This window comes from Pelobates fuscus, chromosome 2 (assembly GCF_036172605.1).
Source record: "Pelobates fuscus isolate aPelFus1 chromosome 2, aPelFus1.pri, whole genome shotgun sequence".
NCBI classification, from domain to species: Eukaryota; Metazoa; Chordata; class Amphibia; order Anura; family Pelobatidae; genus Pelobates; species Pelobates fuscus.
Window position 1 is genome coordinate 344,995,791 of NC_086318.1, and position 13,431 is coordinate 345,009,221.

At 35.1% G+C, this 13,431-nt stretch overlaps 1 protein-coding gene across 1 annotated transcript in view; it reads right to left on the bottom strand.

Annotated features, from left to right (window-relative positions):
* Positions 1–13,431, bottom strand: part of SYNE1 (spectrin repeat containing nuclear envelope protein 1) — a 389,325-nt gene that overhangs the window by 205,063 nt on the left and 170,831 nt on the right. Inside the window, exons 40-51 of the mRNA XM_063443606.1 lie at positions 12,233–12,383; positions 11,121–11,279; positions 10,411–10,593; positions 8,773–8,874; positions 7,335–7,538; positions 6,412–6,619; positions 5,125–5,237; positions 4,230–4,435; positions 3,401–3,556; positions 2,971–3,262; positions 2,506–2,678; positions 1,891–2,200 (exon numbers count right to left, since the gene is read on the bottom strand). Coding sequence (XP_063299676.1) covers positions 1,891–2,200; positions 2,506–2,678; positions 2,971–3,262; positions 3,401–3,556; positions 4,230–4,435; positions 5,125–5,237; positions 6,412–6,619; positions 7,335–7,538; positions 8,773–8,874; positions 10,411–10,593; positions 11,121–11,279; positions 12,233–12,383 — 2,257 coding nt within the window. The remainder of the gene's footprint in view (positions 1–1,890; positions 2,201–2,505; positions 2,679–2,970; positions 3,263–3,400; positions 3,557–4,229; positions 4,436–5,124; positions 5,238–6,411; positions 6,620–7,334; positions 7,539–8,772; positions 8,875–10,410; positions 10,594–11,120; positions 11,280–12,232; positions 12,384–13,431) is intronic.

A 13,431-nucleotide genomic window follows, 5' to 3' on the forward strand; every position in this document is an offset into this window, starting at 1 on the left:
ATCGACTGGCATAAACTCCTTAGTGAAAAAAACACTGAGAATAAATGGAAACTCTTCAAACAAATATTTAAAAAGTACATTTCTCATTATGTACCATTGGGTAATAAATATAAAAGGAACAGACTGAAACCAATGTAGCTTAGTAGAGAATTAAAACAAGAGATTAAAAATAATAAAAGGGCATTTAATACATTTAAATCAGACAGATCAGAGGCATCATATATAAGATATAAGGAAGCCAATAGTGCTTGCAAAAAGGCCATTAAAGTGGCTAAACTAAAAATGAGAATTAGATAGCAATAGAATTCATAACCAACCCCAAATATTTTTTTAAGTACATCAATTCTAAAAAAACAAAAAATTGTAAATGTAGGTAACAGAAACAGAGAAGGGTCTGTTAGTTAATGAAGACCAGGAAAAGGCAGACATTTTAAATAACTATATTTCTTCAGTATATATTAATGAGGATCCTATGGCAAGAGATATGCAAATGATTGCTGCAAAACACTTGCAGATAACTTGTGATTGGATGACTCGATACAAGGTGCTACAGCAGTTAAAGAAAATAATGTAAATAAAGTTCTGGGGCCTGACAGTATTCACCCCAGAGTACTTAAAGGCACACTATAGTCACCTGAACAACTTTAGCTTAATGACCCTGCAGCCTCACTGCTCAATCCTCTGCCATTTAGGAGTTAAATCCCTTTGTTTATGAACCCTAGTCACACCTCCCTGCATGTGACTTGCACAGCCTTCCATAAACACTTCCTGTAAAGAGAGCCCTATTTAGGCTTTCTTTATTGCAAGTTCTGTTTAATTAAGATTTTCTTATCCCCTGCTTTGTTAATAGCTTGCTAGACCCTGCAAGAGCCTCCTGTATCAGATTAAAGTTCAATTTAGAGATTGAGATACAATTATATAAGGTAAATTACATCTGTTTGAAAGTGAAACCAGTTTTTTTTTTCATGCAGGCTCTGTCAATCATAGCCAGGGGAGGTGTAGCTAGGGCTGCATAAACAGAAACAAAGTGATTTAACTCCTAAATTACAGTGAATTGAGCAGTGAAATTGCAGGGGAATGATCTATACACTAAAACTGCTTTATTTAGCTAAAGTAATTTAGGTGACTATAGTGTTCCTTTAAGGAGCTAAGTGGGTAAATAAGTGAACCTCTGTATTTAATCTTTCAAGATTCTTTTGTTTCAGGTATTGTACCAGAGGATTGGAGGAAGGCAGATGTCGTTCCTATATTTTAAAAGGGTTAAAAATCCTTGCCTGGAAATTAAAGACCTGTGAGCTTAACTTCTGTGACTGGGAAAATATTTGAAGGGCTATTATGGGATAATATTCATAAATTCATTGGGAAGAACTTTGTTATTAGCAATAATCAGCATGGTTTTATGAAACATTGGTCATGTCAAAATAACCTAATTGCATTCTACGAAGAAGTAAGTAGAAGTATAGATCAGGGTGCTACAGTGGATTTGATCTACTTGGATTTTGCCAAGGCATTTGATACGGTTCCTCACAATAGGTTAGTCTTCAAACTAAAATAAATTGGTCTAGATGAATATTCTTGTTCTTGGGTAGAACATTGGCTTAAGGATAGAGTACAACAAGTTGTCATTAATGGTAAATTTGCAAGCTGGACAAAAGTGGTAAGTGATGTCCATCAGAGTTTTGTTTTGGCACCATTTCTATTTAAAATATTTATAAATGATCTTGAAATAGGCATTGAAAGTCATGTTTTAGTGTTTGCAGATTACACAACTGAACTTGATGGACGCAAGTCTCTTTTCAGCTATGTAACAATGTAACTATGTAACTATATGTAAATTGCATGGTTTACACTGGACTGTACAATATGATCTTGGAAATAAATAAATGTTACCTTGGCAACGGTCATAATGTCATTAAAATGTGTTCTTATTTCATCCTGAGCAGTCTCAGAGAATGACACATCCTCTGTTTTCTGGTGTAAATCCTTAGCCTTTTCTATGAGATGGTGTAGAGTGGTGGTGTGATCTTCTATATCTGACACAATTGCCTGGATGTGATCAAGCAGGGCAAATTTTTCTTTGAGGCCATTCTGAGGATGGATGGGTTGCTCCAGTTTGTGATCTACAGCTTCAAGCCACTGTTCCATCTGTCCTTTTCTTTCCAGATGTTCATTCCACTGTTCAATGACAGCCTCTAAGCCACTGTTTTTACAAAATAACACACTGTTGTGAATATATTTCTATGGAAGGCATATGTATTATACAACTGTAGAAAATGTATTGAACACATGAAAATTAAATGTATTTAGACTTATATAGAATAATTAAAGGAAAGACAACTAGGTAAATGAAAGGTAGAAGCAGGCTAGTTAAAATTTCAATCAGGTATTCAGCTGAAATTGTACAAGAAATAGAGTTTCAAGTTGGCTATAACAACTATCCTTATTTGATGAGATTTATGTTGTCTTTATCCTGTTACCCCCAATTTAGTGACTTGGCTGACCAACCTGAGACACCTCGTCGCTGTGTTGTTTACAGTTCCCCATACATCTTTCAGGGTCTGAAGCTGCATCTGAATAACCAACTGGCCATCCGTGTTGCTGCTCTTTAATGCCTGTTCACCTTTCCCGATGGCCAAGTTCAACTTCACTTCACCTTCTCCTTTAACGAGTAGCATTTCCTAAGCAAGCAAAGATAAAAATATTCAATTTAGCACCTATGAAGGGATGAATCCAGGACAAGTGATCAAAGACATTAATTGTTCTGTAAAATGAGAGAAAATGAAACTAAAGAGCATGTCAAAATAATCATCTAATAATGATCTAGGACTAAGGCCATAAACCATTTATTTTTTATGAAATTATAACTCTAAGGTGCTTCTGAGATACGCAATTCGGGTAAACCGCTGATAGGCCTGAATTCAGATGAATTGCAGTTTGGCAGAAACCAAAAACACAAGTCTAGTTCTTTACCTGGACCTTCAGAAGACGCTGCTCAAGTGTGTTTTTGCTACCCACTGTGCTTTCCGTGGTAGCTAGTTTATCCTGCATTTCTTTCAACCATGACCATGTTGTCTGTAAAGCCTCTTCAAAAATCTGGTGCTCTTGGAGGGCGACTTGACAGACCCGCAGCTTTTCTTTTGTGGCTTTAACCAAGTTTTGGTAGCTTGTGAAAAGTTGTGATGAGAAACGCACTTCCTGCCCATCCCCTCGTCCACCTTCATTTAAAACTTGGGCTCGTTGAGAAAGTTTGTCAAATGATTCTCTGCAAGAAAAAAAATACCGATCTAACTTTAACTACATTAGCCCATTACACTTGGCATAGTCATGAGGAGGCAAGATTAATATTCTGCCCTAAGTCATATAGGCAACACTAGGTTTGAGCAACAGGCATTTTTTTTACCTTGCAGCCAACAGTTCTTCCAAGAACATCTCAACTTTATGCATTTCAGCTTTCTTTTCAGGAATGTGCTGTTTGCTCTCTCCAAGTGTCTCTGTTCTTATTTGTTCTTCCAGGTCATGCATCCACAAGCTCAACTTCTTGTGTTGATCTTCAAAACTGAAAAAAACAACATTATATAAATGGCATAAATGATGCTAACTTTGGCATAATTACCTAGCTGATATAATACATATTATTAGCTTTGATGGTGCTCAAGTTATCACGTTTGTTATAATCATTGTACTCTTAAGAATTTGTGATTTTAGAGAACTTAATCAGTTAGCTCTGTTTATCAAAATGTGTTTCCTCTGAACCTTTCTACTACTTCTAAAAATCTTTTAGATCAAAATATACCGATTTTGTTAAAACACAAATGGAGTTGACACTGAGTTCTCCTCTAGGTGGCAATGGAAAGGAGCACTGCAGTGGAAGGGAGATTTGCAAAGGAAAGTGGTTGAGTCATTTGAGAGGAGAGAACGATGGCAGAGGAAATCAGGTAACAGGAGATTAAGGGATGGAGAAATGTCAGTTTCACTGTTGAGATCTTCGGTTTACTCATAACTACTAAAACATATGAGGTTTTAGAAGAGGAACACAATATGGCAAATGACAAAATAATGTGGTTTTAGTCCTTAAGTGGAATATTCTTCCTAAAGAGAAACTCTCCTGAGCTATGAGTTCATTGAAATGAAAAATATAGGAGCCATTCAATGAAATGTGATATGCAATATGATTGTATTGGGGAACTCACTCATCTATACATGTCTATTATGAAAAATATGTGACTTACCTTCCTAGCTCAGAAACACAATCCTCCAGGGCCTGCTTGTCCTTCAGGCACTGCTTCTTGAAAATTTGGAACTCTTTTTCAGCTTTTGCTGTCTGTTCCTGAATACTGATCACAGAAGCTTTGGCCAAAGAGTAGTAGAGCTTCTCTCCTTCCTCTGAGGCAGCGTCTAGCTTGGTCTGACCTTCATTGACTGTATCCAGTATAGCCTATGTTACAAAAATAGATATAAACCATTTAATAATCATTAAAAAAATGCATTTTTTTAAAAAAAATTCGATTGTACACTTCACCCTTAATTTTTATTCTAATAGCATGAAAAGTTACATTTTATAGATGAAACAGCATGGCTCCTATCATTTTACAATGCAGTTTAGTCCACTGTTTAGTAAACTGAGATGTACAACAATCAGATTGATGTGGTCCATGCGTGCATAGTTTGTGGCTTGTTTTCTCGCAAGGAAGGAGAAACGGGTCAGCCCAAGTTGCACACAAGGTGTGCACACACTGCACAGACAACATGGACAAAATTGTCATTGTATTTTTACAAATCACTGCAGTTCTAAACTGAATTGTTTCTCTGGGTGCTCTATAAGACATCACCTTTGCAGTTATGCAAATTTGGACTGGTTATGCTCTCTGAGAACACATCATTCCTTTATTGTTCTGTTTTCTTGGCACAATCTTTGAGTGCATCCTCTTTCCCTTTCCTCACATTACATTTCGGTATAGGCTCTCCTCTCCAACTTACACAAGTGATCCTTGTTCCATAGCAAGAAGCCACCTCTGTAAATAATGTTGTTTTAAATCTTTCAAAAATGTGTTGTAGTTTTACGTGACTAAATATTCACAGAAAACTTTACCACAGCTATACCCAAATAGAATATTTAAAATGTACCTGTAAAGTCTGCATTTTTGTTTCTAAGGTTTTACTGTCTCCGGACCGGTCAGAGGCCTTTTTTAGCCTATTTTTTATTTCCTTAAACCATTCCTCAAATTCATGCAAGGCATCTAAAAGTAAATTAAAATAAAAACAAGTAAATGACATCGAAATACAATTGAAGGTAATATTGTTTATTTGTATGACATGCACTCGGACAGGCCTCTTACAGTTCTCAATAGGATTTTTTCCATGTTTAACAAAAATGAAACAATAATTACATCTTTGGCACATCTTTGTCAATCAATAGTTTTCTGTGTTAAAATGTAAGGGTATCATAGCTGACTGGTAGTGTTATAATACCCTAGAGCCCAGGGAAGCAACAGTACTATAATGAAGTCAACAATAACCCTTTATCTATAGTCCAAAAGCGTGAACACTGTGATATCAAAGTCAGCCTATTCAGACCACAGCAATGAATCTTACTACACAAAGGTCCAAGGGAATGAATTCAACTACAGAAAGCCCAATATTAGAATTATTAATACATACCAAAGAGTGATCCTTAATACAGAAAGAGCAACACTTGTACTACTACTACTACAGCCAATAGGAATGACTCTTACTACCCCAAAGTACTACTACCACAGCAAAAGAAAGTAATCATTAATAAGGCAAAACCTACATCATTAGCCCTGTTACTACATTCATGAGATTGAAGCTCTATACAGCAAAGACAACTTCATTCTTTACTACAGCCCAGGGGAGTGAAGCTTACTATGGCAAAGACAACTTAATTATTTACTACATCCCAGGGGCAGTAAAGCTTACTACAGTGCACACTATTCGTACTATTAATATAGGTCTAGTTTTTCTAGGAAATATATTCCAGTGGTACTCATTAACATTGTGAGTTGTGGGTGACCACTTAGAAGGAACCTTAAGCACTATTACAGGATGGATTTTACAATATTCCCACTGGCGTGTCTCTTAAAATATTTTTTTTTCTATTCCTATTGGAAACTAAACAATTCTATATATATTACACCCACTGACAACAGATAACTTGATTGATGAGGGTTACTGGAATTAATCTGATAACAGTTATTTATCCCTCTAATGAGGTGTATGTCAAACGCAAAAGAAAAAACCTGTAAAGTCTTTGTGATGCCGTTTCATGAAATGGGCTATTAGAACAGAATTAGACATTTGTGTTTATCGCCCACTAAAGTATAAACTAGATTGTAAACTCTCAAACTTGCTCTTTTTAAAGCACCATTTGTGAAGTAACTTAGTACTATATACCAGTAAAGCGTTTCTCCAATGTTTCCTGAAGGCCTGCTTGTGTCTTCATGCATAGCTGATTCACAGATTCATATTTCTTTACCAGAGCAGTCACAGTTACTCCGATGGCCTCCAGCTCTTTAGAGCGATACCGGCGGCATAGGCTATTCAGGTTATCTTGGGTGCTGTTAATGCTAGATAGCTGGCTTTGAAGGTCTTGCTGTATATCCTAATTGAGAAACGAGATATATTTAAAAGTATATTTAATAGCAAATTTTAATAGCATATATATATATATATATATATATATATAGCCCCAGCAGCACCCTATAATGTATGCATGTTCAGGTGAGTGCAGCCCTCTTGGTTTCATTTATATATTTGGGAGTCCAGGCCAACTCCTTGGTTTTGCGTCCCTCCCTGTCACAGGTGCCTCATTCCAGGTCCCTATTTAGCCTTGACTTGCAGAGAGTCTCAGTAAGGAAGTATTTACCAAGTAAGTGGATTAATCTCATAAGAGCAAGCATTAGGCTGCTAGAGTCAGACCTGCCAAGAATGGGGTACATTGACGTTGTGGCAGGCTTATGCAATAATAAACCCCCATAATTGTTTTGCCTAGGTGAGGTGTTTTTAAATAAAACTATTACAATCTCTAAGATTTGAAATCATTGTTTAGTGAATAACGGACTGCGTTGGATTCTGTATTTATATATATATATATATATATATATATATATATATATATACATATATAAGATTATATATAATGTTATGATATGTCAAGCTATTTACTAATATTTATTTCTAACGTATGCAGTTGTCACATCACACAAATGTGTTATAGACATTCATGTTAAATTAATTATTTAAGTTATGATTTAATGTTCTGGCATTCGGACACCCAGGCATTTACCTGTCTTGCCCAATATAAATCTCTCACTCACCTTTAATTTCTTTACATCTTCAGGATCCTGACTACTTGTATATTTTAAGATGGATTCTTCAACCTTACTCAACCAATCTGTCATTTGTTCAATAAAGTTTTCCAGTTCTGTTTTCTGAGCACTGAAATTGTTTAGCGTTCCTTTAGCCATTTGTGATACCTCTTTGGCATGTTCGAGTTTTTGTCTCAAATCTGCCTCCATGAACTACAAAATAAATATAGTAATATATTGTAAATTAATGTGGTGTGTATCAGCTATTATAGATTTCAACAATAAATCTCACAATTAAAAGTGTTGTGTATGAGTGCATCACACACAATAATTTAACTCACATTGTGCTTTAATCTATCACATACCTCCACACGGGAATAATGACTATTAACCTGCATGTGCGTGATATTGCCCCTCCCTTTCCTCCTTTCACCCACCCTCCCCCACAGACACCAACAACAACATCAACACCTCTAATAAAAAAAAAAAAAAAAAAAGTTCCTCTTTGGCTATATGTTACAGGGAACATTCTTATGTTCTTAAGTACAAACTTTTAAAAATCTGATAAAAAATAAATATGTATTCTGCACTCGTTAGATTGAAGAGCTATTAAAAGCTATTAAAAGTAATTTATACTTACAAGCCATGTAAGACAATAATTTAGAGATGCAGAAAAGCAAATCTGCTGGTTATGTTCGGCTAACGGTTACATTTTAATGATTTACAGAAGTGCAATGCTAAATGTGCCAGAGACAGTTATTGTTAGTAAGATCTATGAAGTAAACCAACATAATGACTTATTGAGAGAACATGGAGAATGTAATTCTAAAAATATAACATGTATACACACAATAGTTGCACAACGCTGTATCAACAAGGAGGGGAATGTTACACTGCTCTAAAATAATATAGCTTTGTTCTGTATTTTACTCAAAATATCAAGTTATGAATAATAATAATCAGTACATGACACAGCCTGTTTAATTATTTGCTTTTAAAGTTATCCGAAATGTAAGCGTTTTTTATTATTACTTTATATATTTTTTTTGTTTCTAGAATTAACCGCATGGAAAATAATTTGACAAGCTAGATGCACATTGTCAGGTAGTTATATTAATACATCTGGTACAACATTCTAAAAATGAAGCAATCGCCATGGAAACCAACTAAATGTTTCTGTGGTGTACTTCACTTTCTGAAGCCGAATCACACTTAATACATAACTGCTGGCGATTATTTGCATCTACAGCAACTTCCTGCATTTTATGTTGTAAACATTTTATGTTTCAAGTAACACATATACCAAGCTGCATTATATTATGCTATTTTAAGGCAGTTCACATCCCAGAAGGCAGCAGCTTATTCCCATGAAATACCCAGTTCCTAAAAATAATCAGATGAGATAAGTGTTCAAGAGAACGTATTTATCTATAATTGTATCTTGTACCTGGAGCTCAGCCGGAGGTTCCTGACTCTTGGTAAGTTCTTTTAGCTCATAAACCTTTGAATGAAATTCATCCAGCTTCTGCCCTTTGTTTGTGACTTCAGTCTGAATGGTTCGGAGAGAAAATGGAGAGCAGAGTGTAAAAACAAAGCACCGAGTTAGAACGTTTTCCAGAAATACTTTGATTTCTGGCCAAACCTCAATTCCAACTCTGCAGTACTCAAATCGAGTGGAATGTTCCAAAGAAGTGACTGTTTAATACTGCATTTAAACTAACAAGTCTGGAAACAATTATTCATTTAACAGTTTGATGACTAAATAGTGTTAATTAGAAAGCTACAGATAAACTAAGGTGAATTCATTTTCTACGTTATACAATTCTCTAACTGTAATCATCAAATGATTGTTGGATAAGTAATTATTATTCTGTAAAATTATTTTTTGTAAATTTAGTTTCTAAAATAACTAATTCGACATGCGAATGCTGTTTAGAAACATTTAACCACTAACTTTAACAGTGAGCACTATTTTACAATTACTTGTAGCTGATGGAATAATATTATTTAGTAAAAGTTTGGCGCCTATGTCATTGCATCAAGTCAGTTTAGAATTGAGAACTATGTTTAAAAAACTACTTGCCAAACTTGGACAAATGTAATGTAAGTTGAAAAAATATCCACCTTACCTGCATCGCTAACCCAGCTTTCAGGTATTAAAAAAATTCATAAAAATGATTTATTCATTAAACAGAGAGATGTGCTGATTGAATTTTTAACACTACAGAGTTAAATTAATTATTAAGCTCCCCGCCCTCTCTTAGATGGCATGGAAAAGGTGAACTTGCTTCATGCCTCCATGGCTGGGGTCATCAATCTTCATGTTCTCAGCCAACCCAATGCTTTCCCACAGGAGCATTGGGAGGCTATTGCACATGCACAGGCAAAACACCACTCAGCATCTCCTTATAGAGATGCATTGTATCATGTTCACTTGTTTCCTTTTACCACTATAATTCTTTCAAATTATTTTCAAATTCTTGAAAATAAAGATTGTCAAAAAAAATGTATATTTTACTTTTTCGGTAATAAATTTTCTTTGGCGCAAAACTAAATTATATAGTGTTTCCAGGGGATCTGGGTAGGTTTTATAACGGGGGCAACATTAAAACTACTTCTGAAAAAAACTACATTCTATCACAATATAGGGTTACATATGTGTATCTCACTTAATTGAATAGCACATATCACATAGATGTCGATGGAAGACAGCTGCCTTAGTTAAAATTTTTAAAGAGGGGGATAAGAGACACACAAGAGGGGTTGTAAGAGATACACAAGGGAGGTGTAAGAAACACAATGGGGAAAAATAGGGGATAAGATACACTAAAGGGGGTAACACATTTAAAAGAGGGGGTAAGAAGCACAGAAGCGTGGTTAAGATGAAGATTTTTTTTGGGGGGGTGTAGATGGGGGCGGCAAAATGCATCTTCACCTGTGTACCCAAAAATCCTTGCACTGGCCCTGCCTGTAATCTTCCATTGTCTAAAAATAGATGCATGCCTAATTGGCTTGGGTGAACAGGTTATGAGTTTCCTATTGCTCTTTGGTGTAATTCACTTCTCTCTCCTAGAATGCAACTGACCTGGAAATCCTCGAGGCAAGCTTTCATTCGCTGACTGCTGTTCAGGTTGGTGATATTTTCACTCATCTCAGATATAGAACTGCTGGACCATTGTTCAATTTCATCATTAATGCCCAGCACATCTTCCCATAAAGCCAGGCTCACACTTAGCCTTTCCAAGTTGTCATCTATTCTTTCCAGCACCTATTTCATTACACCAATAGGAGTGTTAGTCAGTACACAATAAACACATACGCCTGCTGTAGTAAAACGTATTGTGTGCATTATGATTGCAAGTGGGGAAGTCTCTGGGTGCCAAGGAGAGACCCACTTATCATCAAACCTTTTCCAAGCACTTTTAAAACGGAATCAGTAATATGACAAAGAATGAATATGATAAAAATGTCCAAGCAAATGTGACTAGGGTAAATTCTCCACGGTTTGAAACTATTTATAGCCTTAATTTTAGATGTGTAATAGACGCAGTGGCAAAATGCACATATATTATGTGGGGGCAATTACATTTCCAAGTAAATAATTGTTCAACTGTATTGTGATACAATCATAATGAAAGTTCTGCAATAATGAATAGCTCTCATTATAGTACAAAAGAATTTGAGATAAATGAAGATGATTATGCTTTAGAAATTTTCCTCCTGGGGTACCAGATAGTCTGTATAATATTTTATAACAACCAATAAAGAGTTTATTTTTAAGTTCAGTTTTCCTACATCAAGCCACTGATCCAAAATGTTTTCCATATCCTCCTTCAATGGTCGGGTGTCACAGCCATTAATTCTCTTTAGCTCCACCAGCAAGTGTTTACTTTTGTTTGTGAACTCATCAAGGGCCTTCTGGTTCTCATTCAGATCACTCTTTGCAGATTCATGCTGCACAGAAAACAAAAAAACAGTGCTAAGGTTAAAAATCACAACAACATTTACCCAACACAATATTTTAGACCATCTTGTATCTACAACAGAAATATTGAAATCTGACTGATGCTTTAATTTAATAAGATAACTCAAAAAGAAATATTGGGGCAAAATACTAAAAGTGGACCAATTAGTCAAAACATGATTTTCTGATTGCTTCACTTAGTAATCAATCAGATTTGTATTTATTTTTTTAAAAAGGAACGTCTGTAAATTGACAAAGAGTAGGGTTTTATAATAGATAATCAAATATTTGCTTCATGGATTTCTATCTAGATGGAAACATCTTAATTTGCAAAGCTTTTCTTTTCCTTCTCCCCTTTTAGACACTTTTTCCCCCCTTTATTTTTCATCTACTTTACTCTCTAACTGTTCCTTTGTGTATTTTTTCTTTTCAATCTGACACCAAATTAAGAAGAATATGGGTAACATAAAGGTAGGAGGGGAAATTAGAATTGGCAAAGGAATGATTTAAGGTAGAAGTGTGAAAATGGTAGGGAGAAATGGGAAAGAGGAATCCATGAACAGAATATGTGAGATCTCCTTCATTTATATGTCCATGATGTGTCAGGTTCGCATGGATCTAACAAGTGAACTCCACGTTCACAAAAAAAGAGTTGAGGGTATAACCAAGTGTTCAGAACCCAGTGTAGGGTTTGTTGTTAGCTATGTACTGTTGTGAGTTCAATTCAAGCTAGAAAAAATAACGGATCATGAATTTCTCCTTTATTATGTGCATGTCTTCATCTGAAAGCAAATTCTTAAAATGTCTAATACCTTTCACTGCCATAACCTCGTTAGCCAGGAGTCATTGCTCCGCTTTCAGAATTTGATCAAACAATGTTTTTATAAATTATTCCTCCCAAGTTTATACGCATGGTCAAGAACCACTTCTCCAGATTTTTTACCTTTGCTATGGTGCGTCGGATATCTTCCTGATCTTTAAAAGTTGACTTGATTGTTATCATGTTTTCAGCACTTTCTATAAATTTAGTAACTGTGGATCTCAGCTCCTGATATTCTCCCATGAGATTAATAAGGTGCAAGCACTGTTCTTGGCTGTTATAGAAACAAATCATTTCATTATAACTTTTTCCCTACTTACTATCTACATCCTATATGAGACACAGTCCCTGTAGTACATACTAACATTACTATTATTGATTATATTGATTATATTTGTTTTATTTACAAGAAAATTATATATTGCATATCACTGCATCAGTAATCTAATAAAAATGTTGAAAATTTAAAAAAAAATCCAAAATCTACAACATTTGCATTTTTCAGTAGCGTGAGTGAATAGGTCAGCATGAACTTGTTTATTACAGTTCCATTTCCAAAAGATAGAGAGACAACGATATCAGCTAGAACCTAATATGTGGTGTTAAGTGTGGTCAGAGAGGTAACATGGGCATAACCCAGATTAAATACAACAGAGAAATAAATACAAATAAGGGAAGGAGTCTACCTAACAAGCATAGACTCCCACCTTACTAGAATTACCTCTTAGGTTACATTATTTAGAGGTGATGGCGACAAAAAGTATATATATCATAATTCAAAACTTTCTTTAAACAAGAACCTATTAAAGATTAAAATACAATAGACAGAGAGAACTGTATAGAGATTAAAGATTAAAATACAATAGACAATAGAACCGTATAGAGAGGGATGAAGGAAATGTCTCGTAAATATAATGTAATATGAAGAGTATGGATCAAAAGAATAAGTGCATCGGCACACAAAGGAGCTCCCTTTCATCTCGGCTATTTCTAGGGGCTTTAATTCATCTTGGCTATTTCCACTACCTCGTCACCTACTGCAGTATACAGACTATGTGACTCTGTCTGTCGTGTAATTAATATCGTGGGTACATTGGGTTTACTGCCCTACCCAGACTAAACTATACACATTTAGGTTTCTTTGTAAGGATTTTTCCATACTTTTCATATTACATTATTTTTATGAGACATTTCCTTCATCCCTCTCTATACAGTTCTCTCTGTCTATTGTATTTTAATCTTTAGTAGGTTCTTGTTTAAATAAAGTTTTGAATTATGATATATATACTTTTTTTGCTATTATCTCTGCATTATGTAAAATA